The 26,129-nt window shown below is 44.6% G+C and overlaps 1 protein-coding gene across 2 annotated transcripts; it reads left to right on the top strand.

The window, feature by feature from the left end:
* Window positions 1-263: 263 nt before the first annotated feature.
* On the top strand, window positions 264-24,815 carry LOC117003203 (solute carrier family 22 member 4). Of its 2 annotated transcripts, none has more exons than XM_033072929.2 (10): window positions 264-714; window positions 6,761-6,864; window positions 8,496-8,650; window positions 12,176-12,347; window positions 14,262-14,388; window positions 16,364-16,464; window positions 17,914-18,128; window positions 18,791-18,973; window positions 21,000-21,135; window positions 22,374-24,815. In XM_033072929.2, the coding sequence occupies exons 1-10, from the start codon at window positions 322-324 to the stop codon at window positions 22,447-22,449; spliced, it is 1,662 nt and encodes a 553-aa protein (XP_032928820.1). In that variant the 5' UTR covers window positions 264-321; the 3' UTR covers window positions 22,450-24,815. The 2 variants fall into 2 exon arrangements, with proteins under 2 accessions (XP_032928820.1, XP_032928821.1); XM_033072930.2 differs by having other exon boundaries at window positions 270-467.
* Window positions 24,816-26,129: the final 1,314 nt, after the last annotated feature.

The raw sequence follows: 26,129 nt of genomic DNA, 5'->3' as shown, positions 1-26,129 counted from the left end.
GCCCGGTCCCGCCCTGCCGGTACCGCCACCATCCAGGCTGCCCCGGCAAATCAATGGAAAAACACGGGACACGCCTCCTTAGGAAAGCTCCGGAGCTGGCGGTGGAGCAGAAGCGGTTCCCGGGGGCAGGCTCCAGGGATGCCGCGGGGAGGCGGGGTCGGCCCCACCTGGGGCTGGCACAGTCTCCCCCAGTCCCGTCCGGCCGGGACCGCCGGGCAAGCACGCACCGCCCCGCGGGGCTGGGCCGGGCGGGCGGGGTCTGCCGCACCGCCTCCGCGGAACGCGCGGCTCCGCGGGACACCCGCGGGGTCCGCGCTCGTCATGCGTGACTACGATGCGGCCACCGCCTTCCTGGGCGAATGGGGACGCTTCCAGCGCCTCGTCTTCTTTCTGCTCAGCGCCAGCATCATTCCCAATGGCTTCAATGGGATGTCCATCGTGTTTCTGGCCGGCACGCCCGAGCACCGGTGCGTCGTGCCCCGCGGGGCCAACCTGAGCGAGGAGTGGCGGAACGCCAGCATCCCGCTGGAGCTGCGGGACGGGCAGGAGGCGCCGAGCCGCTGCCGCCGCTACCGCCTGGCCGCGCTCGCCAACTTCTCGGCGCTGGGGCTGCGACCCGGCTCCGACGTGGAACTGGAGGGGCTGGAGCAGGAGCCGTGCCTGGACGGCTGGGAGTACAGCCGCGATGTCTATCGCTCCACGATCGTCACCGAGGTGCGCGGGAGCGGTGACACCACTACCCTGGGCCGTGCCGGGGCCGGGGCTTGTCATTCTGTCTGGGGAAGGGCGAACAGGGCGCAGGAGCCAGCGGGTGAAGTGCCTGTGGGAAGGGGTCCGGGTGGGCGGGAGGGATGCGAGAGGTAAAGGTTGACGAAGGATCTGCGCGCCCTCGCCATTCTATCTGTGTTTTCCAGGTTGTTTTACTCTGAGACAGGTTTGTGTGGAGGGGGAGTTAGAGGCTGAAAATTGAAGCCCGGTAGTTTCCTCCTGCCACACGCCGACCATTCTGTTAAATTTTCTGTGTAATGGAATTGCTCGTCCTCAGTGTAGCGTTGAATGGGGACATGGACACATTCAGGTAAACACACACCCAGCCTGTCTGGGGCTAGAGTGGACACTCGTTGGCACCCTGGAATGCCAGTGGCTTCCGTGGCCGTCAGCGCTGGAATTGGTGGGAGGCAGGTGCCGTGGTCACTCCTGCGGGAGCCTGACCTGGCTGCAGCCAGGCTGTCCGGTCGGTTTGTAAAGCTCTGCAGTGGCATCATTTGTACAGATGTGGGAACATCGGCGGTGCCGGGTAATGTATGCACTTTTTTGGGTCTTCTGGCCGTGCCGTGGTGTGGTGTCAGGGATGTGCTGTTCTCTAAGGCTGGCATACAGTGTGGAGCTCCGTTAGAGAAGGAAAATTATTCCTCTGAAATGCAGGAGTGCTGATGCTGTTCTTTGTTATGTAAGGGTTTTAGGGAATAACGGGCTCACCCTCATGCCCAGCAATGGCAGCTGGCAGGCTCCGTGGTCCTTCAGGCACTCATGCCCCAGGGAGCCAAGGGCCAACCTCCTCATGCACTGATGGCACACCCTTCGGGTTGCATGAGAAGAAATGGGTGTGGAACCCTCACGAGTCCCTGTGACTCAGCAGCAATATCTGCCACCAAAAAAAGTTGAAGGATGGCACAGCCAGGAGAGGTTTTGATGATGAGGCAAGGAGTCCATAGACTCCGTGAGGACACAGGAGGAGGCTCAGCCACATGCCAGGCAGGGAGGATGTGAGCAGAAGATGTCAGCCTTCTGTCACCTGTTCAAAGGGAAGTCACTGGCACATATGACACTTGCCATTTGTGCTGGCACTTGTACTCAGTCGCTGGAGATCGCTCACAATATCAAATCAAGGCAGCAGTTCATGGGATGTTTGCCCTGCTCCTGGCCATGGGTGAACTGAAGCAGGAGCCTGGCTGCTGCCCACATAACCCACAGGCTGGCACAGCTGCCTGGCAGGTGCCTGGTGGCCACCACTGGCATAGACAATGCCACTCTCACAGCCAGACCAAGGTCAGTTCATCCTGATGTGTCTATGAACTTGTAATTTCTGTTTCGGGGTCAGTTTTCTGTTTTGTAATTTCTGTTTGTAATTTCTGTTTTGTTCTGGGAGAGGCAGTAAATGAAGCAAAAGGAGGAGAAATGTGATTCTTCTTAATGAACAGTAAATAATTTATGTTGGCAGATGCCAAATGAGCATTCTGTGCAGGATTTGGATGGGACATAGCAGTGGGGTTTGCCTGGGGCATGCCAGAGAGGCAATAGCACATTCAGAGATGAAAACCAAGTACCAGGTTCCCATCTGTAAGCCAGATGGAAAAAGAAGGATACTTGTTTTGTTTCAAAATTGTCATGGACATTTGGAAAAAATGCAGAATTTGGTTTCAAAACAAGGGAAAACAGGCACTGATTAAATGCTGGATAGAGCAGTTTAGACAAATTTGAGATGCTTATTTTTGTGCCCAACATTTTTTTCTGTATTAGGAAGGACAAGCAAGGACATGCCATCAGAAGAACTCAGTGAAGAAACAGCTTCAGTTCAAGAATTCAGTTGAAGAACAGAACTTGATGGTACAGGATTAAATGCTGGAGACCTCACTTGATTCGTTCAGTTGCATTAAATCCTGTTAATAGTGCTGCTTGAAGGGAAGTGGGAGATGCCAGCTCAGCACCTGTGTTACTTGGTCTGTGAGCACATGCTAAATACTGGGAACAGAATCCCAGACTGAGTCATTTTCATGGTCTTAAAATGGAGACAATAGGGAAAAGTGAATGTGTGCACAGGTGATCTTTGATGTAAGAAAGGGACTGTAAGTGTAATGGTGAGCAAGTGGAAATGTGAGACCCTTCACTAGTGTTAAGGGACAAGAGTGATCCCTTCACTAAGATGAAGGGCTGCAAGGTTTCCTTTTCCTATTGGCAGGCTTCTGGGGGCTGTTATATTGGTATTCTTTTCTGGAACTTAATCTACTTTTCTTTTATTTCCAGATAATGATGCTCAGATCAAACATGAATTAGAGGCTCAAGGACGAGCACCGATTTTGCCCTTAGGAGTAGGCATTAGGATCCAGTTGGTTCCCTTGAGCCAGCCTGTCACCCAGCACTGAGCTGCTCTCCATCACTGGGACATGGCAGGTCCAGACACCACTTTGAGGCCCCTGCAAAGGGCAGAGTGAGTGCCAGAGGCTCTATTGGGGCTACTGGTCTGTCACCTGTGTCATTCTGCTCAGTCCCTGTCCCAGCCCTGGCACTGATGTTAGTGAAGGCAGAAACCAGAAGCTTTTGGGACTGGCAGAGGCAAGAGACTGGATAGGAATTGCTGTAGTTTGAAGGTATCTGAAGGTCTGTTCTGTTCTGTTACAGTTTTTCTATCAGTGGAGAGCAGCCCTGCCCAGCCCTGGGAAGCCCACCCTGTGCTCGGGCATGGAGGTGCTTGTGCTTTGTCACTTGTGCACTGAGCAGAGCTGGTCTCATTGCTGGACCGGGTTCCCAGGGAGCAGGATGGGGCCATCTGTGAATAATTAACACTTCTTGAGTTGTTCATCATTAGCTTTATTCTTGGAAACAAGTTCAGATTTTCCCTGGTTTGCAGCCCTACCCATTTACACAAGGCTCCACTAGTGTTTTCTTGTCTGATGTAAATGGGTTGTACTCAGGATGTGAATTAGTGATTTCTAATTGGCAGGGGGGATGCTTTGGGCAGTCAGGGCACCTTCTCCAGAAATTTCAGTTTTTCAGAAAGCTCATCCATCTATAGTGTTCCTACTAGCAGCACCTAGCAGAATTGGCTTTCCAGTAGCTGGGAGCTTATCAGAAAGGGTTGTAGGGATTTGACAGGAATGATCTAGTAACAGTGTTTATGAGCGGCTCCTATTCCTAGCATTCAGAGGCTTTGCTTGAGATCTTACATGAACTTTGCTCCCCAATCTGCTTTGCCAGGCACATTACAGAACTAATTATTTTCTGGTTAATGTATAATTAGCCCAGTAGAGACAGTTTGGGAGTTCTAGCTGTAGGCGGTCCAGCTGTGGCTGGAATGTAGCTCCTGTAGCCATGATGTGCTGTGATGGATGTAGCCTCTGAGGAAGGGGTCAAACAAGCTGCATTTCACTTTTCCCTATACACTGAAGCACTAGTGAAACCTTCCCATGTTGATATGTGGTTAATCATTGTGCAGTGTCGTGGCATGAGCCTCAGTCAGAGTGAGTGCCTGTGAGGGGGATGGGAGGCTGGAATTTGGGAGATGAGGTGTAGCTGTAGAGTAGAGATGTATTGTTTCAGCTCAAGTATCACATGGTGCCTAAATAGGTGGATTGTTCACTCAGCAGCTTCAGGTATACTCAAAGTCAGATGGATATATGTGTTTGTTTTCTGGTCAAATGCAGTGGGCTCTCCTCTTTGGGGAGCCAGCTGCTGTGTGCTGTGTGCTGATGCTGTTTACACATCCCCCAAATCTGAAAGACTTGACCATGTGAAAACAGATCCAGTTCTTTCAGATTCACCCAAACTCAAAAACTCACCTAGTGAATTTTTGCTGGGTGTGCAGTATGTCATGGGAGCAAGTGGAGCGAACACCTGGATAGGAGGCATTTGGCACCAAGGAGGTAATACATTTTCATGGGCAAGTTATTATTTAGCTGGGTTTATCTTACAGCCAAAGTGCCTTTGGCACCATGGAGACATTTTGAAAACACTGATCCTAACCTTGAGCAACTCAAGTCTGAAGGTCCAGGAGCAGGCGCTGTGCTGGTGGCCCCAGACCAGGGTGCTCAGTACTCAGATAATTAACAATAGTTTGTCTGAGCTGCAAATTCCGCCATGCTGTTAGTCAACAGCTTTCCTGGATGGGGAAAGGAAGGCCCGGAAGGATGTAGTGAAAGACCTCTGCAGTGTACTTTGAATGCCATGTTTTTTGTAGCTGAATTTAGCTTAGTGTAAATATTGGACTTGATTTCTACTGACCTTCTTTACAGAAATCTGTTTTCTTTCACAGGTGAAGCAGATTCCTCCATCTGTTTTTCACAACTAGCATCCTTGAATGTGCCAGAGCCCAACTGACCCACATGCTAACCTCCACCTTCTCAGAACATTGGAGATAAGTGCAGATGTGTGCCCAGATAGGCCCACACTTCACCACTTCTCCTTTCCCAGCAGGGACAAGAAAATATCTTACAGAAAATTCTGCCAGAGTTTATTTTTTTTTAAATCTTAATCAGATTTAAGTCTTGGAGGCACATTTTAGTCCACAATTCTCCTTGTTCCTGCACTGAAGACCTGTGTATTCCTTGGGAAGAGGCATGGACTGTGTTTTTAACCTCAACTTTTTTCATTGTGTAGCTGGTGTTACTTTCAGGCTGGGCAAAGGATAGAGGTGCTTGACTCCCCTCTGTTGGCAGCGTACTTCTGTTTTGTCTGAAAATAGGCATTAATTGCATCTCTTTCCTAAATTACAGTCCAAAGCAAACTGCATCAAACCACACCACCTTCCTCCTTGTTTTGGGGTTTGCCTGCCTGTTCTGCAGCAGCAGTGAAGCTCATCCACCAATCCACCAGTGAATTGTTTATGGCAGGGTGTGTGGTGCCATCAGACAGCACCTGAGTGTCTCTGTATCACAAGAGTTGCTCCTTGTTACCTGCAGCTGAGTGAGGAGTCTGAGCAGCTCTGATGGCAGGTTTCTGCTCCATCCATGCCAAGCCTTTGCCTGTGCTTGGCCCATCCGTTCTCTGAGCAGAGGGTGACTGCTGGTACGGGCAATGACCTCGCTCTCTGATAGCATGGCTAATTATTAAAATTACTTTAATCTGTGATCTAACTAGCTTACCATTGTGGTAGAATTATCTGATCTGAGAGTGACATGTTTGTAGCCTCTCCCGAAGTACTCCTGGCAGGCATGCCTTAACCAGATTAGTCACCAGGAAGGGAGCAGGCCTTGCCAGAATGATGCACATAGGCTCATGATGCCATTTTTATTTTTTTTAAACTTTGTCTGAGATTATGAGTAGTTTTAGGTGGAACTTTCCACACTGGCTCCTGTCCTAAGTCTGCAGCTCCAACCAGCTGTAATCGTGAGGCTGTGAGTTATTGGTGGCAAGTAATTGGTGCAGGTTGTGGGGTGGAACAGAATTGAGTAACATGTCAGTGCAAGAAAAGAGATTTCATTCTGTGCATCTTCTTACATAGGTTTTTTCAGCTCCAGAAGTTACTGAGATGCAGCAGGTTTGTGCTGGCAGAGGTAAACTGGAAGCTGCCTTTAGCTGGGATGGTTCTTTACCCTTCTCTGTTGCTCTGGTTCACTGGTGGAAGTATCTTGGGGCATGAAGAGCCAGGTCCAGGGGTCTGATGGGTACATGATGGGAGGATTGTACTGGAAACAGGTCCAGGGCAGCCCCTGAGCTGCACACATGGGCTCCCATCAGGTTTGGCATTGCTGGCTGCTCACCCCCTTCAGAGATAATGGGGCTGAGTCAGACAGCTGCTGGTGTTTTGGCCTCCTGGAGTTGCCTGGGGAGGCAATCACTTTCCTTTCTTTTTCCTGTGCTTTAAGCAGGGTGTTCCAACAGTGACCTTGACCAAGAAAATAGTGCCAGTGTGGGTGGAAGTGTGGATATGGGAAACAGAATTCCATTGCATGGAAATGTGTTGTCTCCAACCAGCAGCCCCTGTGCTGGACGAGGCTTGGTGCAGCATTGTAGCTGTGTCTGAGCATAGGCCTTTCTCTTGCAGTGGAACCTGGTGTGTGAGGACGACTGGAAAGCCCCACTGACCACCTCCCTCTTCTTTGTGGGGGTCCTCATCGGCTCCTTCATCTCAGGGCAGCTTTCAGACAGGTAATGCCAAGGGCAGAGCTCGGCAGACCTGGGGCATTTGTTTTTAAGAGACAAAAGGAGTGAAATCTCCAGTACTCTGAATTCTGATCAAAATTAGGTAACTGGACTGGCTTCTTCACAAATCCCATCTTGGTCTACCCAAGGTGAAGGATTTCTGTCTCTTGGGCACATCAGAGCCCAGAGACTGATCTCCACAAGGAGCCCATGTGGCTGCTTTGCAGGATGATGCAGTGGATTTCCCTTCACAACCCACTTCCCATTTGTTTCTTTATCCAGCCTTTTTAGTAGTTTAAAAAATGCTGGGTTTTGTTGCACATTAACTGACAATCCCTTTTTGGAGCTGCAAGATAGAAATTTGCCCATTTGAATGGCATCTCGGCATAGGAGAGGTAGTTTGGTAAAAATAGAATAAGGACATATGAGAGAAAGGAAAAAAGATAACCTGAAAATGATAGCAATTGTCATAGCATCTCACTAAGTAGATATAAGTGTACAAAAAGCATTACAGGCATTTGGTAATTGTCTCAGCAGTGTTGAGGTTTTGGCCTTACAAACAAATGTTGAATGCAGAATATGCATTCCCTCTGCAAGTCTCTGCTCCCCACTCCATACAGCCCTCAGCCCCATGTCCATACTCATGTGGTGAGATCTGTGATCCTGCTTTGACTGCTGTCTGGGAATGAGGTTGTCCTAAGGTAGCAGTGTTCCTCTGGGTGCTTAGTGGAGGTGTTTCAAAACTCACTGGAAGTCTTAATCCTAAAGCCTCCAGCATTAAATTCCATGTGATCTGAATTTAATTGCCTGACTCCTGCCCCAGGCAGAAGTCAGTTGGTGTTACTGTTTGAAAGGGAGATGAGATAATCACTAAATCCCAGTGCTGCCATTTGCCCAGTGGGAGCATTTGAGGAAGTGTGTGTGCCCTGCTACCTGTGGCAGCACAGCTACTGAGAGCCCCCCGTGTGCCTTCCCACATGAATTGCCTTGGGAACTATTTGGGGGTTTTGTCAGTAAAGGGATCTGAGCCTTTAGCTAGGCAATTTCTCCATGACTACTACAGAAGACTTTCCTAAGTGAAGGGTTGCTGCAGGCAATGCAGCCCATGCAGCATCTGTGCCCACAGGTATGAAAACCTGTATGTGACCTTGTCCTGCCTCTCCAGGACAACATGCCATGTAATCCTAATGCAGAGAAGCAGGTGAGGAAAAGGGTCTAGTATGTCTGGCAACTCAGACTGAAACCAGTTAACAAAGCTATTTAGCACACTCGAAGCACGATGACGTTGCAAAGTATAGATGCCAGTAACCTAAAATCATTGCCAAACTTTCAGGTGTGTGTCTTGCAGTCTGCATGTGTCTCCCTATTGTACTGTTGCTAGTCTTCTTCATCTCTGTTTAGTGGCTCTCTGAAGTTCCTGCTCATAGCTTTTCTTCTCTGTTTGTCTCATGGGTCTTGGTAATTTTACTATTTTTTAGTGCATATGAAAATAATAAAATTCTTTAAGATGAACAGAATTTCAGGTTGTGATAAGATGCATAACTTGGGATTGGGTATTTGTTCTGCCTTGTACCCTCCTACAAAGCCCCCACTATAAATACATGCTGTTTCAGTAATAATCTTTTTCTTTACCAAAGGTTTGGCAGGAAGAATATCCTTTTTTTGACAATGGCTGTGCAGACTGGTTTCAGCTTCCTGCAGATCTTTTCCACCAGCTGGGAGATGTTCACAGTGCTCTTTCTCATTGTGGGGATGGGACAGATCTCTAACTACGTGGTGGCCTTCATTTTGGGTATGAATATGTTTGCATTAGATTAAATGTTTGCTTAATGTAATGTAACTTTTTTCCCTCTGAACCTGGATCATTTAATTAGACAGTGGTAAATCTTCACTAGGTAAAATTCCTACTTTAGGCCAGTATAAATTTCTTTTGTTCTGCAACTGTTCAAGCCTGTACTTTCTGTAGGTTTAAAGAAAAAAAAAAAGAGAGTAGGAAGAGTATAAATAAATATCCATTTCATTCCTCTTTGGAGAAGATATTCAAGGCAGCATTCAGAGTTTAGCAGCAGCAGAGAATGCATTTGGGTTAATCTCTTCCTCCCTCTGTACCCTTTGCAGAGAGGTCAGTGCATACCTGAGTGCAAACCCTTGGAGCAAACCAGAAATTTCCAGGCACAATGAGTGTCAGGGGGACCAGAGTAGAGGAGCTGGGTGGCTGCCAAAGCCCCATTAGCCATAAAGTCATTGCTCTCAATGTTGAGATCAGTGATAAAGTCCTAAGTTTTGGAAGGTAAGGTTTGCTTTCTTTTCTATGGGGAGTGTAGGAAAAAAGACCCAGCAGCTGCATAGCTGCAGTTGCTGCCTAGGGACCCTGCAGGAAAAAAGGGACCCTATGGGGAAGGGGGTCCCACAGAGGCTCCCACTGGACATGGGGGTTTCAGGAAAGGCAACTTCATGGGCAAATTATGGGAATGAGTAATGCAGGTCTCAGGGGGGAAACTGGGATTTGCAAGCACTGTCTTTAAAGTGTGCGTGTATATATTTATGGTTGTTTTTAAACCCCTGGCATCAACATTACAATTTGTAGATTGTAATGTGAGCTAGATTAAAACCGTATATGACTAGTTAATGCTGGTCTTTCCTACCCCATGAGATTTAACAGGAAAAAAATAGTTTAGAAGAGCATAATATGAAGTCAGTGCTATGAAGAAGATACAGTATTGTGTCCTCCAGCAGCCACAAGTCACTGCTGCCTGTGGCACAGGGAGGATTAAGGTCAAGCTGTCAGCAGGGAGATTCCTTGTTATCATCATCATTGTAACTGTTTTTTTGCCATTGCTGTCACCGTTGCCACTGTCCTGTTAGTTTAATTCTTGTGTGGAGCTGACAGAGCAGGAGCAAATACCTGCTATGGGAAGTCTGGGAGGTACAGCGCTGGGTAAAGCTGAAAATCCTTGTGGAAACACATGGGTGTTGTGTAGCACAGAGGTGCAGGTTCTGATCAGACAGGAATTTAGCTCCCCTGGGAATGGTGGATGCTGTCTCGGTGCTCAGCAGAATCAAAGCTGGAAGGGAGGGCCAGGAACATTGTGCAAATAGTCCCACTGCTGAGAGAGGGGACTGGGTCTCCCCTGTTATCATTAGGCTTGTTTAATTGGTTAGCTGTGGTTTGCTGGCCCTTACCCCATTGAGTTGTCTCTTCTGCCCTCTTCTCTGTAGAGTTGTCACAGCAGCAGTGGCTCCCAGGGAGCAGGGAGGCAGATTCCTGGGGCACTTGCTAACTGTGCTGGCCATTCCCCAGGAGCCTAGATGCTAGTTCCAGGGGCAGGACTAATCTAAACTAATTTAGACATTAGCTTCCTCATTTAAATGAGCTATCAGCTGACCAGCATTGGTAAGGAAGGAGTTACTTACAGAGGGTGGTCCACCCCACCCTACACTCCATAGCCAGCAAGTCCCCATGAGCACTGTGACTTCTGCCTGTGGCAAGGCAAACTCAGGAGCTTCCAGGAAGGTGCATATGATAGAGGTACTGAATAGGAGAATATGCCCATAAAAAGAAAAGTAACTCCTTAAGAAAGCCCATCCTGATTACAGGATGTGCTGGAAATGCTCCCCTTGTTTCATCCAAGAGCAGGCAGGGCTGACCTGCACTTTGGAGGAGAGCAGGTGACACTAGCGCCTATAAAGCTCCCGTTGACCCTGGCTGTGCTACAGCCCTGGCACCCTCCATCCCTAAGTGCAGTGAGTTTTTTTTCTAAGTTCAGCGCAGGTTTCTCTTGTCATTCAAACTTTCAATATCCAAATGCCTATTGCCTCCCCATGTGCTCAGACCCTGTTTCAGCATCCTTAGCCACCCAGGCTCATGCTACCCTTTGCACTACTGTCCACCTTCACGGAAACAGTTCCTCCCTGAGCTGTTGGTGAACTGCTGTGGTCAATGTTAGGGCTTTTTCTACCACATGCTGTGAATTTTTTCTCTTAGCTTTAGGTCTCAGTTGTTTTCTGTGCTCAAAACTGTTGTGTTCAGGTTTTGGGACTGTAAAATACTAAAAAGGCTTGGGAAAGTATCTTGGTATTGTCCAAGAACTGTTACTCCATGGCTAGGAGAATGAGGGAAGAGGAAAGGCAGGAGAGACCTCATCTCATACAGCTTTGAATTGACACAAATGATAATGTAACATTTAACCGCCTAAAACCAATGTTTCAAGTATCAGTCCCTTTAAACAAGAGCAAGTCAAGAGGAAGATGGTATCATTTATCCCCACACACGCATTTTAGCCCAGCAAATTGTTATTTTCAGGGTTTTTTACTGTGACTTTATTTAGTTACTCCAGGTTTCTGAAATGAGAATTAATGTAACTATCAAATAGGGTTTTCCAGTCTTGGGTATTTTTTCCATCTTCTCTGCAGTAATAAATGTTGAAGTTCTTGCCATGATACACAGCCCAAGTACACTCTCCACACTCTGTGAACCTCCTGTTTGCTCAGTGTCATTTGTGTTTTAACTGAGTCCAGATCAAGCTGGCAGTTATGGACCTTGCAGTGCTTCTAATGTGAAGGAGAGCTCTGTAGACGAGGGGCTGAGAACTCAAATAGAAGTGAGGTGGACCTGAGGGCTTCACTGGATTCTGTTAAGCAGTGGCTGGGTGTTTTATTGTAAAAGAATTCAGGTGCTGTTGAAGGCTTAGAACTGTCTCAGTTTTTATTGCTCAGTATTAGGTTGCTGCATGGTGTAATGGCTGTAGGATGCTTTCCCTGTCTACTGCCTGGCTACTGGAATAGTAACATTACTAGAGGATGGCATCTTCCCTGGTTCTGTCCTTCAGACCATGATGTGCCAATCCAACATTCCAACCTTGCTTCTGTTCCAAAAAATAGGTGGGGAATTTGTTTCCACCTCACCTCACTATAAATTCACATCCTTCCATCCCATGTCAGTCTGCTGTGCTCAGATCTTTGCTCTTCCAGAAGTGCCCTGCAGTGAATTACATCTTAAATCTGAATGGGTTAAGTTAGAAAGCAGGATGTGTTCTAGGTGAGCATGTGGGGAAGGCTCCTGGAAGTCTGCCGGCCATCCCCCATGCCTGTCCTTATCTGTGTCTGCCAATGCATTAATCAAAGCAAACAGAAGTAGCTTCTTTATCTGAAGGTTCCCAATACTCCCAGCAGCTTTTCTGTAAAGGTGTGCCTGTGCTGTGCTGCTCTTTTCTAAGATTGTTTAGTTTATTTTTTGCTTGTAAACGCAATAAAGTATTTAGATATGCTTGAAAACAAAGAGCTAAAATGCTAATCCAACCTCCCTTGTTTTAAACAGGCACAGAAATTCTTGGCAAATCAGTTCGTATTCTATTCGCTACATTAGGAGTTTGCATATTTTTTGCAATTGGCTACATGTTGCTGCCACTGTTTGCTTACTTCATCAGAGACTGGCGGATGCTGCTGCTGGCGCTCACTGTCCCGGGGCTGTTCTGCATCCCGCTCTGGTGGTGAGTCCATGCCAAGGCCGCACTTCCCTCCTCCCCTCCCGCCTGATGCTCTTTGTGCTAGGTACTGGGTCATGGCAGAGGGTCAGGGAGGAGGGGCACTCTTCCATTCACCATGTGAGAAGGCTTTGCCTTGAGGGAGCATTTTCTGTTTGGGTTTTTCTTGCCAATTTTAAGTCGGCTACTACCTAGAGAGCCTCACTGGTGCTGTCTGTGTACTTGAAGCCCTGCTCTTTTTAGCTGGACAGAAGCACTGAAGAAGGGCAGATAGCCCTATTTGGTTGCTGCCTTGGGCATCTACTGTTTTCTAAAGGGACAGGTGTTTGAAAATAGGAAAGGAAAAGCAAGGTGTCAGTCACACTCTTAAAGATAATTCACAATAGGAAGAGTTCTATCATATTATTCAGGTAACTCATTCTTTTTGCTATCTTGAGAACGTTATATCTGTAAGTGAGCAATTAGTATCTTTATAACATTTAAGTGATTTAAACATACCCTTCTATAGTCTAAAAGGCCTCCTGAATGTCCCAGTCTTGTTGCAAGTATCTGCTGTTGGTTTGTTAGTTAGTTGGGCTTTTTTTTTTAACCTTTAAAATGGTTTTCAGACCCAATTCTGCTGTCATTGGATTTTAAAGACAGTCTGATTCTGTTTAAGGGTCAGTTTGCTTATTTCCCTTGAAGTGTTTCAAACTCCTTCATCACAGCAGCATTTCCCTCTGCACCAAGCAGTTTTCTGGGGAGGCTGGTTTTGGGTGGGAGCCTCTCAAATGTCTGCTGTAGAAGAGACACTGTGAGGCACAGGAAATTTGTTCCCAAGGCATGGCTTCAGAGTCCTGTTTTGAAATCTCTGGGCTGGGAATTCCCAGGCCTTTTAAAAGGCTTTTTAAAGTTTAAGCTTAAGAATGCCAAAAACTTCCTCTGATGGCACTTTGTCTGGGGCTTATGTGAGGGTAGATGGGGATCAAGATGCACTGGCAAAGCTCTGCCAAGGCAGGGTGGTGTTAGCTGGTGTTTTAGCATGTGGACCCGCTGCTTCCACGGGCCATGTGGCTTGCACATCCCTCTGTTCTGTACCATTCTTGCTCTTTTACTCATTTTCCTTCCAAATTCTCCAGAAGATTTCCTTCATTATCTCTGCAGTCTCAAGATGCTCAACTTTCCCAGTAAGAAGAGCAGTGGAGGCAGCTCATCTTACAGAAAGTCCATTAGAGATTAATGATCAGATATAAATCATCGGATTTTTGTAATTATTGACCTGGCTTTGAGTCAGTCTTTAGGATCCATCAGAAAAGGAGTGTCTGACCTGCTTTTTTCCAAGGAGAGGAAAAAGTGCTACTGGCTAAAGGGAGCAAGATAGCATCTGTTAAGATCAAAGGATTTAGTTAAGGAAAGTTAAAAGTTTTCTGTCCTGCATTTGGTGTTAATTCATTCAACCTGTGCCTGTAATTGATTACAAAATGTCATCACCTCTGCAAGGGGACACTGCCCCTGCCCTCTGCCTGGGAGAATCTGCCTCAGAGGTATGGTAACATGGTGAGGTTTGTAAGTAAGATTCCTGTGATACAGAACTTTTAAATACATGCTGTGTGTATGTAAAGCATTTCTACATTGTGTGCAGTTTCCTAAGAATATTTTTGATTCACACTGGCTAAGCTACCCCCATCCTGTCTGTCTGGTGACATGTGGGGGTATCAATTATTTCTTAGAAAACAACCACTGAGGACCAAGTATCTGCTTTAGCATGAAAATAGGTCCCATATGTTTGAATTACATTGCCCACATGCTTCTGCGTTGGCTGTCTCCTGCTGCAAGCAGTCTGTGAGATCTGAGTGTAACTCATAGGCACAATAAATATGTTATTTATAACTTGTTACTTTCGGGAAAACATTGAGTCATTTATTCTGAAACTTACTATAGGTTCATTCCTGAGTCTCCTCGGTGGCTGGTCTCCCAGGGAAGATATAAGGAGGCAGAAGCTATTATCCAAAAGGCTGCAAAAATAAATGGCATTCCGGCCCCAGCTGTGCTTTTTGATACTGCAGAGGTATGTTTCATGCATCCTGGTACTTTACCTCACTAGCACTTTCCCATTTGTCTGGTTGACTTGTTGGGAAATGCCAGCAAAGAGCTAGTTTGCACCAGCAGCTATTGGGCTGGCAGTGACTCTTGGTCTGCGGTAAGTGCTGGGTTACTGAGATCAAAGTGAGAGCCCAGAGGGAGGTTTTATCTGTTTACTTTTCACAGTAAAATTCTCTTCCTCAGCAACAGTTTATTGTGGTTTTCAAAGCAAGGGTGACCCAGATTGCTTCATCCTTTGGGCACTGCAAAGACACAAGTGAAATGTGTTTGTGCCCATTTCAGTTTCGTGTATTATTAGCAGTTTGCAGTTTAGCAACAGCCCTTTGCAGGGGGGCTGTGTGAGGGACTCTAAATAAGCACCCATATGAGCTGGGGCTATGTGGAGCCTGAGGGACTCTTCAGGTTGCACAAACCAGCCAAAGCAGCCAAGTGCTACAAGGGGACTTGAAAACCATGATGAGAGTGAAGACAGTGAAGAACATCAAGCTCTTCCTCAAAACGGTGGTTTTTTCTGTATTTCATATCTATTGGTTAAAAGAAAGAAGCCTAGTGCAAGCCTGGCAGCCCACCAAGCCAGGAAGCAGTGTGGACACCGCGGGCTGGTTCCTGTGCTCATCCCGCCCTCTGCTGGGTCTGCCCTCGCTGGACCTCCTCACAAAGAGGCACATTTTTCTTGTGCAAAGACACCTCCAGACTTGTGTCAGCAGTGACCATGTGTCTGTAGGTCGGATTTTCCTCTACTGCCTTATAAGTTACTGCCTTATACTGCCGCCTGTGTTTTGTGTCTGCGTTTCTGATAGAGCAAAAGGCAAAGCACCGTGTGCTCCTCTTCAGTGTCTGCAGGACAAAGATCATGCAAGTTACCCCTCCCCTGGGCAGGATCCATCACTTGACTGTCACACTTATATTTTGGTTGAAGATTTCTTTCCCACGTGGAAGTTTCAGTGTAAATTGGAGTGCATGTTCCAATTATAGGAAGCTCATTCTACACCAACCATGGAAAAGCAGTTCCCTTACTTCACAGGCCAGGCCTCAGATGTCTTTCAAACTGGGGATGAGTTTTTTGGATTGCAGCATTTTATCATTCCTGCATATTTTGTTAAAACAAGGAGACACTCACCTGCTTCATGGAAATTTATTGTGCCAAAGTGTTAGTCCAAAAAACATCATCTGAGGATCATGTCTGCATGCTAAGCCTTATGTTAGAAGATAATTAACATTAATAGAAAGACACTGCTTGGAAACCATAATCTATTCCTGGGAAAGGGTATCTCCTGGATAGTCCTGTAGGGAGAAAGAGGGTGGTTTGTGCTTTGGGCCTGAGGGAAGCCTGTACACACGTTCTGGCTTCGCCGTAGCAACAGCAAAGTGTGCAGGCAAAAAGGCATCCTAATGCCACCCAGAAGATTCCTGCCTCAAGCCTCAAACTAGACCCTTCATCTACAATCTGAGGTGATGGATGCTCCTTTGATGTGCCCTGGCCACCTCACCAACCTTTCTCATCTGTTCCTCTCCCTGTCAGGGTGCTGGCAGGCAGGAACACTGGGTCACTTCCTGCATTCATTTCACATCACCTATGAAGGTTTAAGAGAGTTGAATGGACAGAGCACAGAATGGACAGAAAAATGCAGTTGATAATGAGGTTACTTCTGGAACTACTGTGTGAGATCCTTAAGGAAATGTTAACTCATCTGTCTGATCAGCTGATAGTCCTTTCTAATTAATCATCGTGGTGCAGTGGAAGCTCCCATGAGTACAGCTGGGTACAGAGACAAGCTCCACCTAAGGATTGCGCTTCCTGGTGCAGAAGTGGCCCTTGGGCTGACCAGCTATCCCCTGATAGTCATAACTTCGTAACTGCCCAGATTGTGGGTAGCAGAGGTTGTTATACTCTTAGGTGTGTGGGAATTTTTTTGGTCTTGTTTTCCTTTTTCCTTCAGATGCAGGATTCGAAGCCTCAGCAGCAGCAGAAGGCTATCCTTCTGGACCTATTTCGAACCCGAAACATTGCAACTATTACTATTATGTCATTACTTTTGTGGTAAGGAAATGTGTATTCCTAAAGTACCCAGGCAATAGAACAGTTTCTGATTTGAGGGCACATGCCATGGGCTTAGATAATAAGTCTGAGCCTCAGAGCCATGCTCCAGTGGTCCTTGGCTGGTACATGGCAGTGTCCTCATACCCACACTGCATTAAGGCACAAGAATATAGAGACAGTAGCCTTGACTCAGATGTAAAATATTTAGAAAACTATATGTAACAATTTGTGTGTTTTGAACTAAGTTTTGTTTTTTTGGTTTTTTTTTTAAATGCTCTCATCTCTGCAATCTCTATTTGAAGAGAAATGTTCTTGAAACCAAGGCAGCAATTCAGTAACATAGCAAGAGCCAGACCCATGGCCAGCATTTTTGTTCTATTTCTGTACTGTGCCCATCTCAGTGAGATCCTGGTCCTTACCTGGGCAGCCACAAGAAATGAGGACCCAATAATGCCATATAGACAAACCAGAACTCTTTTCTGTCCATATTCTCCCAGCAGAAAGGAACTGGCTAGCACATTTGGTAAGGCACTCCTGAGATTTGAAACCTGAACATCTATCTCTCTGTGAAGATTAAATAAGATACAACAGAACTGCTGAGGGTGGGAGATCCTGACATGAGCTATAAGTAGGAATGTACAGTAATTTCACAACTATAAGGCACACCCTTTTGACTAAGATTTTGATCAAAACCTGGAAGCGCGCCTTATAATCCGGTGCGCCTTATATATGGACAAAGTTCGGAAATTTGCCAACCCAGAAGTGTGAACCGCAAGCCGCGCCAAGCCGAGCTGTGCGGAGCCGTGCCAGCTGGCACCAGGGGCAGGCGGGAGTGCCAGGGCCCGCGGCACAGGGAGCGTGCCTGGGGCTGTGTTTAAAGGCTACGCTGATCCGTGTAAAATGTTTGCAAATTGAGCACCTGCCAGTAAACCCCAGGATTGCGCGATTCCGTTACTAATTTGTTACTTTGTTGCACGCAGATCCTCTCTGCAAAAAAAAAAAAGTGCGCCTTAAAGGCCGGTGCACCTTATATATGGACAAAGTTCAGAAATTTGCCAACACCTGAAGTTCACCTTTTAATCTGGTGCGCCTTATAGTTGTGAAATTAGGGTAGTTTGCTTGGGAAGCTTGCAAGAATTTTGTTGAATTGTGTCGTTGAGTCCATTGCAGTGAAAAGCCTTTGTGAACAAATTCCACAAAGCTTTTTACTTGGTCTAGTGTATGCAGGAAGAACAGAGAAATCTGAGGTGTCTTCAAGCTGCTGTGGATATGATCACTTAATGGGATGACATAATTAGAAAGAGCGGGTTGCCACTGAGACTTTTTAAAGCCACAATGCCTGTGGCGGTGCTTTGCAATATCCTATTTTTGTAACAACATCTGAGGCAACACTGGAGGTATTCAGAGACTGCTGCTTCTGGAATAATTTGGTTTTATTGCTTTTCTCAGGTTTTTCACATCAGTTGGTTACTTTGGCCTGTCCCTCAGCACTCCAGACTGGCATGGAAATGCCTACATCAACTGTTTCCTCTCAGCTGTTATTGAAGTTCCAGCTTATGTGATTGCCTGGCTTCTCCTCCGCTCCTTCCCACGGCGCTACTCCTTAGCTGGCACCCTTTTTTTGGGGGGAAGTGTTGTCCTCTTCATTCAGTTGGTTCCTGCAGGTACAAAATTAAATATGCGACTTAAGTATATGAAACATTCAAAATATGGTACTGTGTAACAGTTCTGCAAAATTTCTGGAAACCAGGATCAAATTTAGAATTTGAGGTAAAGGTTATGCTGATCCCTTGCAGGCTTAAGTTTTATTTGTATTTTATTTGTATTTTATTTCTATGTGCTGAGTCACACTTGACTGTCATTTATTGTGTAAAATTACTGACCTTTATGTAGTTCAAGGGAAGCAGCTTCTAAAATGAAAGCCAAAAGTTTGCTGTGATTGATCTGATTGTGCTTGCAGGCTACAAAAACCTGCATCCAGATTCCACTATGTGTAATTCTCCACAGGATTGTGTGAAAAAAGGGTGGGTTCAAGCTTGTAGTTTATTGCTGTGTAATTCGGAGTTTTGTTCTATTTCAGGAAGGCTGTTTTTCTTGAAAACAACCAAAATCTGAAAAACACAAAATAACCTGAGCATCTACATTATGCTTAGCGGGGAGTTTGGAGTCATCTAGAGATGGGATTAATAATTTAAAAAACCCTAAAGTGCCAACCTCTTGACCTTTTGGAAAAACACAGCAATACAGTCTTTTGGAGGTAGAAGTAATGCAAGTAATAAGCACAGGGTATTGTTTATTCACCTTGATTTTGTTTTTTCTCCTCCAGAACTTAATGTCCTCTCTGTTGGACTGGTGATGCTTGGGAAGTTTGGCATCACAGCTGCATTTTCAATGCTTTATGTCTACAATGTGGAGTTGTACCCAACACTAGTGCGAAACATGGCAGTCGGAGCGACTTCCACAGCTTCCAGGCTGGGCAGCATCATTGCTCCTTACTTTGTTTACCTGGGTGAGATACCATTTTTCATGCCTTACACGACACAACTGCCCAGAGAAGTTGTCTGAGCTTCTGCAGTGCAGACTCAGCTTTAAGTACTTTCACTTGTCTTTTTCAGTTCCTTTTCTCAACTTGAGTGTAAGTTCACTGTCACACATGGTAGAAATTAAGTGGAGTTTCCTGGGCTTCACAGAAGGCTCAGGCACTTCATTCCTTTAGGTATCATTAATATATCACTGAAGGGGGTTAGAGCTGGTCCAATACTATGATGATGTTTACAAAGTGGGCAAGCAGAGTGGCTGAAATGATAACCACATCTTGAGATGCCAGTTAGTTTCCCAAGAGAGTGTGACAAGGTGTGGTCTTTCAAGTTTTAATGCATAAAAACATTCCTCATGTTGCAGACAGGAAAGAGTTACAGAGGTTAGGGGACTAAGGGTGAAAGTATCTGTGAATACCTACTGTTCAGTCTGGGGTGCTCAATCTCCTCTTTCTTTCAATCACACATGATTTATTTCCTTCTGTCATCACTGGACTCATGTCAACTCTCTCTACCCCTAACAAGTGTTGCTTCCTGCTGACATCTTTGATACAACATGAGCTTGACTTTGCTCTGACAGAACATTGCTGGTGTACTGCTGAGGGTTTAGTGCTGATTCTCTCTGCCAGCAAAGTGGAGAGAAGATGACTACCTGTAACTAATCAGTATTAGTTATGTTAATGGTCCTCTGCATTCCAGTGTAACTGGAACACACTGTGCCAAAAATGATGAAAATACCTTGTCATAGTTTCATAGTTGTACAGTGCAAGTGTAAAGTAAAAGGGTCAGCAGTACTGTGACTCTCCTTAAGGTCTTCAGTCTCCATTGCAGCACTAAGAGAGAAATATAGACAAAATAACATTTTTACTGATTGTTTTTTGTGGGTTTGTTTTTTCTCCCAGGTATCCGTGGACTCAGTCTTTAAGAAATCTTGTTCCAGACATCAAAATAGTTTCTTAAACTTTGAGAGGTTTTGGGAGAAATTTGTCAGCTGCTGCTATTTGCTACAGCTAAATTAGGACCTTGCAGTTCATCCAGCTCAAAAACACAGAGGAGATCAGATCACAAACTTCAGTTCTGTGAGACATACCCAGAGGTCCTCTCTTTAATCTGAGTTTATTCCATACATTATAAAGCATATTGCTCTATCCCAGCTATAAAGCTGTCAAGTCTACTTTTGTACTTTCTCTATCTTCAATACTTTAACTCCTAGCTAATCCCCTTTTCTGAAAGACTTTTTCATTGCTGTGTTGTTGTGACTTGAGGGTTTTGCATCCTGCCTAAACAGCTGTAGTGCCAGCTTGAGGCTGCTGGCAGAGGCTGCTTCCTTCAAGTTCAAAATAATTTTCTGAGTAGACTAAGGTCAGAGCCTCATGTGTGTCTTGGGAAACCTGATGTTCTCTCCTTTTGCAGTAAGGAACACATGAAAGCATTTCCCTATTAAGGAGCTGTTGGTCTGTAACCGACCTGTTCAGCTGACTTAGTCTCTTCCCTTTTGCATCAGCCCAACAGGATACATGATCTCAGGCAATGATGAGTGCATCATTGCTTACAAGCAGTTTTAGTTCCTCATTTTGTATTATTTAACAGAGGATTTGATTCTTGATGGCAGTGTGGTACTGAAGTCTCCAGCAGAGCTATTGCCTTGCAAAGATGTTGATTATCTCAGTTGAAAAATATATTAAAAATACCAAAACACTAACAAACAAAACTACCCAATCTTTTAGCTGGTACACAAATGTGGGGGTTGGCATAAAATTATGGTAGGTGTGGCTATCCAAGAGTACATGTCAAAGCTTTAAAATTGAAAAGTCCCTTTGACTGCTGGCAGGTAATAGATGTAATTCAGCTTTGGATTCACCTTTGATATTGATGAATCTTTCAGCTAATTATTCCAAATTAACTCTACATTACAGCTATGTCTGGAATATAAAATTGACATGTAGGTTTGTCAATTGTGGACTTTAATTACTGTTGGAATGTTTTGTGTTTTGTCAGGTGCCTATGACAGATTCCTACCATATATCTTGATGGGAAGCCTGACTGTGCTGATTGGGATCCTTACCCTGTTTCTCCCAGAGAGCTACGGCAGTCCACTGCCTGAGAGCTTTGAGCAGATGCTGAAGGTGAAATGGTAAGGCAGCTTTCATTCATCCCATGCGTCACAGGAATTCAGAACACAGTCCCTTTTCACAATCAGGAAACATGTTTCTTCAGGTACACTGCAAAACTTCAAAGCTTTCAAAGTGTACTTCAGATTGTTTTCTTTTGAGTTATTAATTTGACAGACAATGACATCATACAATTTCTCCAGAATGTCTGAACCTGAGAGCTGATGTGTGCTGGCAAAGAGGGCTGACCTTCATAGCACCTTGAGGCTGTTGCTTCAGATCTCCAGACACTTTCCATCCTATTATATCATTGATTCTCCTTAACTCTTTATTTAAACTATTTCTTTAAACTATTTATTTAGTAGGATTATATGTATATCCTTAATTCTTCTATTGTAATTTCTTTAGGTACTATTCTAAATTAAACATTTAATAGGATTATATGCATTATGAGACCCTTCATTCTTCCAGTTAAGTTCTCTAGATGCTGTTCTAAATTAAATGCAGGATTTCAACACTCTAGCCTCTTTCTGGGCAGCCAGAGACAGGCCAGGACAGATTTTCCTCCGGTTTATATCATTTAGCTGTAAGCAATGACAGTTCTCTTGTCCCACCAACATTGCCATTTAGGGTACTCTGAGCAAACATTTCTGCTCAAGTCTATGCACATCCACTACAGTGTGAGAAAAATTCTTAGAGAATTAGAGGGAAATTGAATTAACCAAAGAGCAGCTGCATAGCAACCATTCAGCTCAGTGAGAACTGGTATTGGAACAGAATTTGCCCCTGTAAGCAATGACAGCTTGAAAATCTAGAATTCCCTGCATCTAATTCCTAGTCAGTATAAGGAGCTGTCACTATGCTTTCAGAATAAGAAAAATTCCTAGGCCAGGTTCCTTGAGAAAGGACATGTTGCTCTTTATCACAATTAGGGACTTCTTACACATCTCACCTGTGGCTTTTCAGCTTTGCAGTTGACAAACTGTAGCTTGAAATCCTAGAGTCAAACCAGATTCCCCTCAGAGGCTTCTTGCATCAACAGCCTGAAGTAACTGAATTATAATTGCTGAATGACGTTCAAGTTCCAAGCGTTGTTTGCTGCACTGCTTCTGCCATGCAGCAAGGCACACTGTACAGAGCACTGCATTTCATTTAATGTTTATATTAGCAGTGTAACGTGGTTACTGTAGTAGTGCTTATAGGAGAGGGAAGTGTCTGATGACACCCTGGAAAATGTTCTCAGTCTTTTACTTGCTTTCAGTTTCAGAAATGGAAAACAAGCCACTGGCATTAGGAGTTCCAAGGAGAGTCCTAGAAGTCTGAGAACACCTTTATGAAGGAAGACACACCTCTCAGAGAGGCTGAAAGAAGAACAAAATCATCTCAAAATGCATTTTCTGCCAGAGGGAAATGAACAAAACCCAACAGCTACTGCATCACAGTTGTTATCCCCTGTGCTGCTGTCCTCAAATTACATAGTCTACTGATCAGATGCTGTCTACCTGTAGGACTATTAGTCTGTAATTCCATGTCCTGTTTCCTGGGGTTTGTTGGCAGACACAGTCCCCATTTAGAAATGGGGGCATCTCTGTGCTATACATAAATAAACTGGAAGAGAGCCGTGGAAATAATACAGCAGTGACTCCAGGCAGTCAGGTACTTGATGAAAGCTGATGAAAGGGAAAAAAATAGCAAATGTAATGCTGGTAGATTTTTTCTCACTTTGTGTGTTGACTGGAGGAAGGGGAGCTGGGTGTCTGCCTTTCAAAACCTGAAAGAAAGAGCCTGTCCTCCTTTGAAATCTGTGACCAAAGCCCATAGACTAAGCGGAGTCAGAATTAATTTGTAGCAGAACATAGATTTCCCTGTAACAATATGAGTTTTAAACACATCAGAGTGGCTTTAGATGTCACTTGCTTTTCCCAGGACCTGGGATCCCCTACTTCCTGTAAAAACTGCTGCTTTTTCATAAGGCCTGAGCTGACCAAAATCCCTCAGCTTTGTGACTCTTCAGTGTCTTTGGGGAAGGGGGAAATCTTGAGCACTGAGTAAGGACTATAATTTGTTGAGTTTCCAGTGGGTCACACCCACTCAACAGAAAAGGGAGCCGTAGCAAGTCCATGGTTCTGTCCTAACATGCCATGCAAGTTTTAGTTTTCAGGTTTTTCATTGTATATGGACATAAACAGTATTTTAGATCTCTTGGGGTATTGTCTTTTTTTCCCCATAGTATTTGATTTCTCCTTTGAATATATGCCATTTTGTTCTGCATCTTCAGAGAACGCTTACTGCAGTTTCAAAAGATTTCACAAAACCTTTGTAGAATTTACAAACTTAAAGGCAGTTTGATGCTCACAAAAATCTGATTTTCGGTATTGGGTGTGTTCACCTGCAGCTATTAAAAATTCAAAAGGACTAATTTGGGACCACAAAGTTTTTTTTAAAAAGACCCTAGACACCAACAAAGCAGTGTTTTGTTTTTCAAATCCTACAGATTATGCATGTTTGGTTCTTTTGGGGTTTTTTAAGTTCAGAAAAACTAGATTGGATGAAGACAGATGTAGAGCTCAGAGCTGTGCTACTACTGTTTTATGAACACTACATTGTTTGAAGAGGGTATTTCCTCTTATTTTTATATTTATTGGCTGTATGTGCACTTCTTGACTTAAAGTCTATCAGATCTGATAAACTGATTTTTTTCCTCCATAAATAACAATTAGCCCTGATTCACCTTCTATAAGAGCCAACAAAAGCACAGTGTCTCATCTCTAATGCCTGAGTTCAGGGTAGGTTGTCTTGTGCTGGCTCTTGGCACAAGAATGAGGCTCTCCCTGAAGTTCAAGCACAAATATTAAGCTTTGTAACAAATGCAAGGAACTTGTGCAATTAACTCGAGATGCTTTTGGGAGTGGAAATACTATTTTTAATTTCCTGCAGTTATGCTTTTGCCATAAATGTAACATGGCATGAGAGAACCAGTGTCCTGTGACTCCTGATCTTCTCATCCCTTTTCAATAATTTTCTCTATTAACAGCAGTATTTAATACTATTTTTACTTTTACAGAGTTAAAGAAGTACTGTTTAGATGTAACTAAATTTCTCAATAAAGCTCTTTTATTACCATAGAACAGGTTTGAGGACTTGAGTTAAATATAGGTGGCTATATTTTTATGAAGATTGTTATTTTCAGTTGAGACTTATGTGATTGTAGGCTTGGGTATTTCTAAAAGATAAATATTTTTGTACTCTTGAACTTTTCAGTATCATAAAACCTGTTTTTCCTTTTTTAAATAAGAAAAAGTACAGTGTTTTTTAAAATACTGTGTTTTAACCAGTCTCATTTTTCTTACTTAAACCATTGATCTCAAGCTTGTGTCACATTTTAGTATTTTTTTGCAGCAGATTTAATAATCTTTCAGAGGAGTGGAGTGTCTTAAACGTATGTGATGTTGTTATAAGGCCTTATGAAGTCTGAGTGTAGTGGAAATGAGGGAAGCCCCAGCTGGATTGTTCTCACTGATGCAGGGGCCATCGTATTGTGCCTCATCTGTAACCTCTGTCACCTTCACTGGGGTCTCTCTGTGCAACCTTTGATCCTCAGCTGACTTACTGGATCTGCTGATGCTTATATGAAGCTGTAGTAATTGTTAGACATTGCCTTCTGTTTTCACTGTAATAAAAATGTGCACTGACATTGTTTCAACATGCTTCCTGTGTGGATTCTATTTGAAGAGCAAGTCTCCAAACTTAAACACTTGGTGCCAAGAATTTTAAATAAATAATTATTAAATTTATTTAGTGTGGATCAAGCATGGAAAAAAAAAAAAGCCTTAAAATAAGCTCTTTCACAAATTAAGTTCTTCCACACAGGAAGATTATGATGCTGTGGTACAGTTTTTCTGCCTTTCAGGTGAAAATCCCTGGAAGCTGACCCTGGCCATGCTCAGGATAATTTTGTGATTTAACTTCTATTATGCCATTCATTTATTACCTTTGAGATTTTTTTCACAGCTGTGTGATTCCAACCTAGGATAAAAGATCATTTTAAATACAAGTGTTCAAAAAGTTCTGTAAAAAGTACACTGTGGAGGCCGATGGCCCACCAGGGACTGAAATTGCCCCACTCCCCTGGAGAGAATGCCCTTAAGCACTCCCTCTTCATAGTGGTTATGGAAAAATTATCCCAAATATGCCCCTCTGTTTTATGTTAATCTGTTGTACCACCCCTGGACCGTCAGTTTCATACCCTATATGAACCCCTGCTCCCTCAGCCTCCCCGAGCTCGTTTGTCCCTGAACCCCTCTGAGGAAGAAGACCAATAAACTTCGCCTTGGAACTTCCAAACGTGGCTCCAGTCTCTTTCTCCTGCGTTGGCGAAGCGGAGCCTCACAAAAGAGCTGGTCACTCCACCCGGGAGCGAGGACGTGCCTGTGGTTCATGGACATCCTTCTAAGGATGCTTTACCGGAGGATATCGCGGCGCCTCCCCTACAGCTCCTCGCAGTGATAGTACACTATTTTTAAAAATCAATTAGAGGTGGGAAAAAATATCAGCATAAAAAGCCGCTTGAAAATGTGAATTAGCCTTAATGAAGAGCAAGACCAAACTTCTGCAGTGATACAATTCAGGTTTTGAACTGACATCTGTGGGCCTCTGAACTTCCTGACACTAGGTATTGAGCTGGGATTTTGGGCCTAAGATTAGAATACTATTTATTAAATTTATTATTTGTCAAGCATGTAGTATGCATTGGCTGAGAAAATAGTGTCAGGGTCAGGAAAGCTTTTATACAGCTTTAGCTGAGCCTGCTGAAAGAACAATGACAGCTGTGGGAAGGTGCCACAAAGTGAAATGAGGAATCTTTTTTTAACTCCTGAACTTGCAGCAACTGCCCTGCTTGGATGAGCCGAATAATCCATGAAGACTCTGGGCTCATACATGGTACTGCCCCAAACAAGGTTTTATCGAAGAACCTCGTGCAGGTTCACACGTGTGGCTTGGGGGCTGCAGAGAGCCC

Source organism: Catharus ustulatus, chromosome 15, assembly GCF_009819885.2.
Source record: "Catharus ustulatus isolate bCatUst1 chromosome 15, bCatUst1.pri.v2, whole genome shotgun sequence".
NCBI lineage: Eukaryota > Metazoa > Chordata > Aves > Passeriformes > Turdidae > Catharus > Catharus ustulatus.
The sequence above is the reverse complement of the archived record's forward strand: the minus strand, read 5'-3'. Positions and strand labels throughout refer to the sequence as shown.

Coding starts and splice junctions, on each gene's coding strand:
- LOC117003203 (XM_033072929.2), top strand. CDS start 322: ATGCGTGACTACGATGCGGCCACCGCCTTCCTGGGCGAATGGGGACGC. Junction 6,865..8,495: donor TCAGGGCAGCTTTCAGACAG/GTAATGCCAAGG, acceptor TCTTTACCAAAG/GTTTGGCAGGAAGAATATCC. Junction 8,651..12,175: donor CGTGGTGGCCTTCATTTTGG/GTATGAATATGT, acceptor TGTTTTAAACAG/GCACAGAAATTCTTGGCAAA.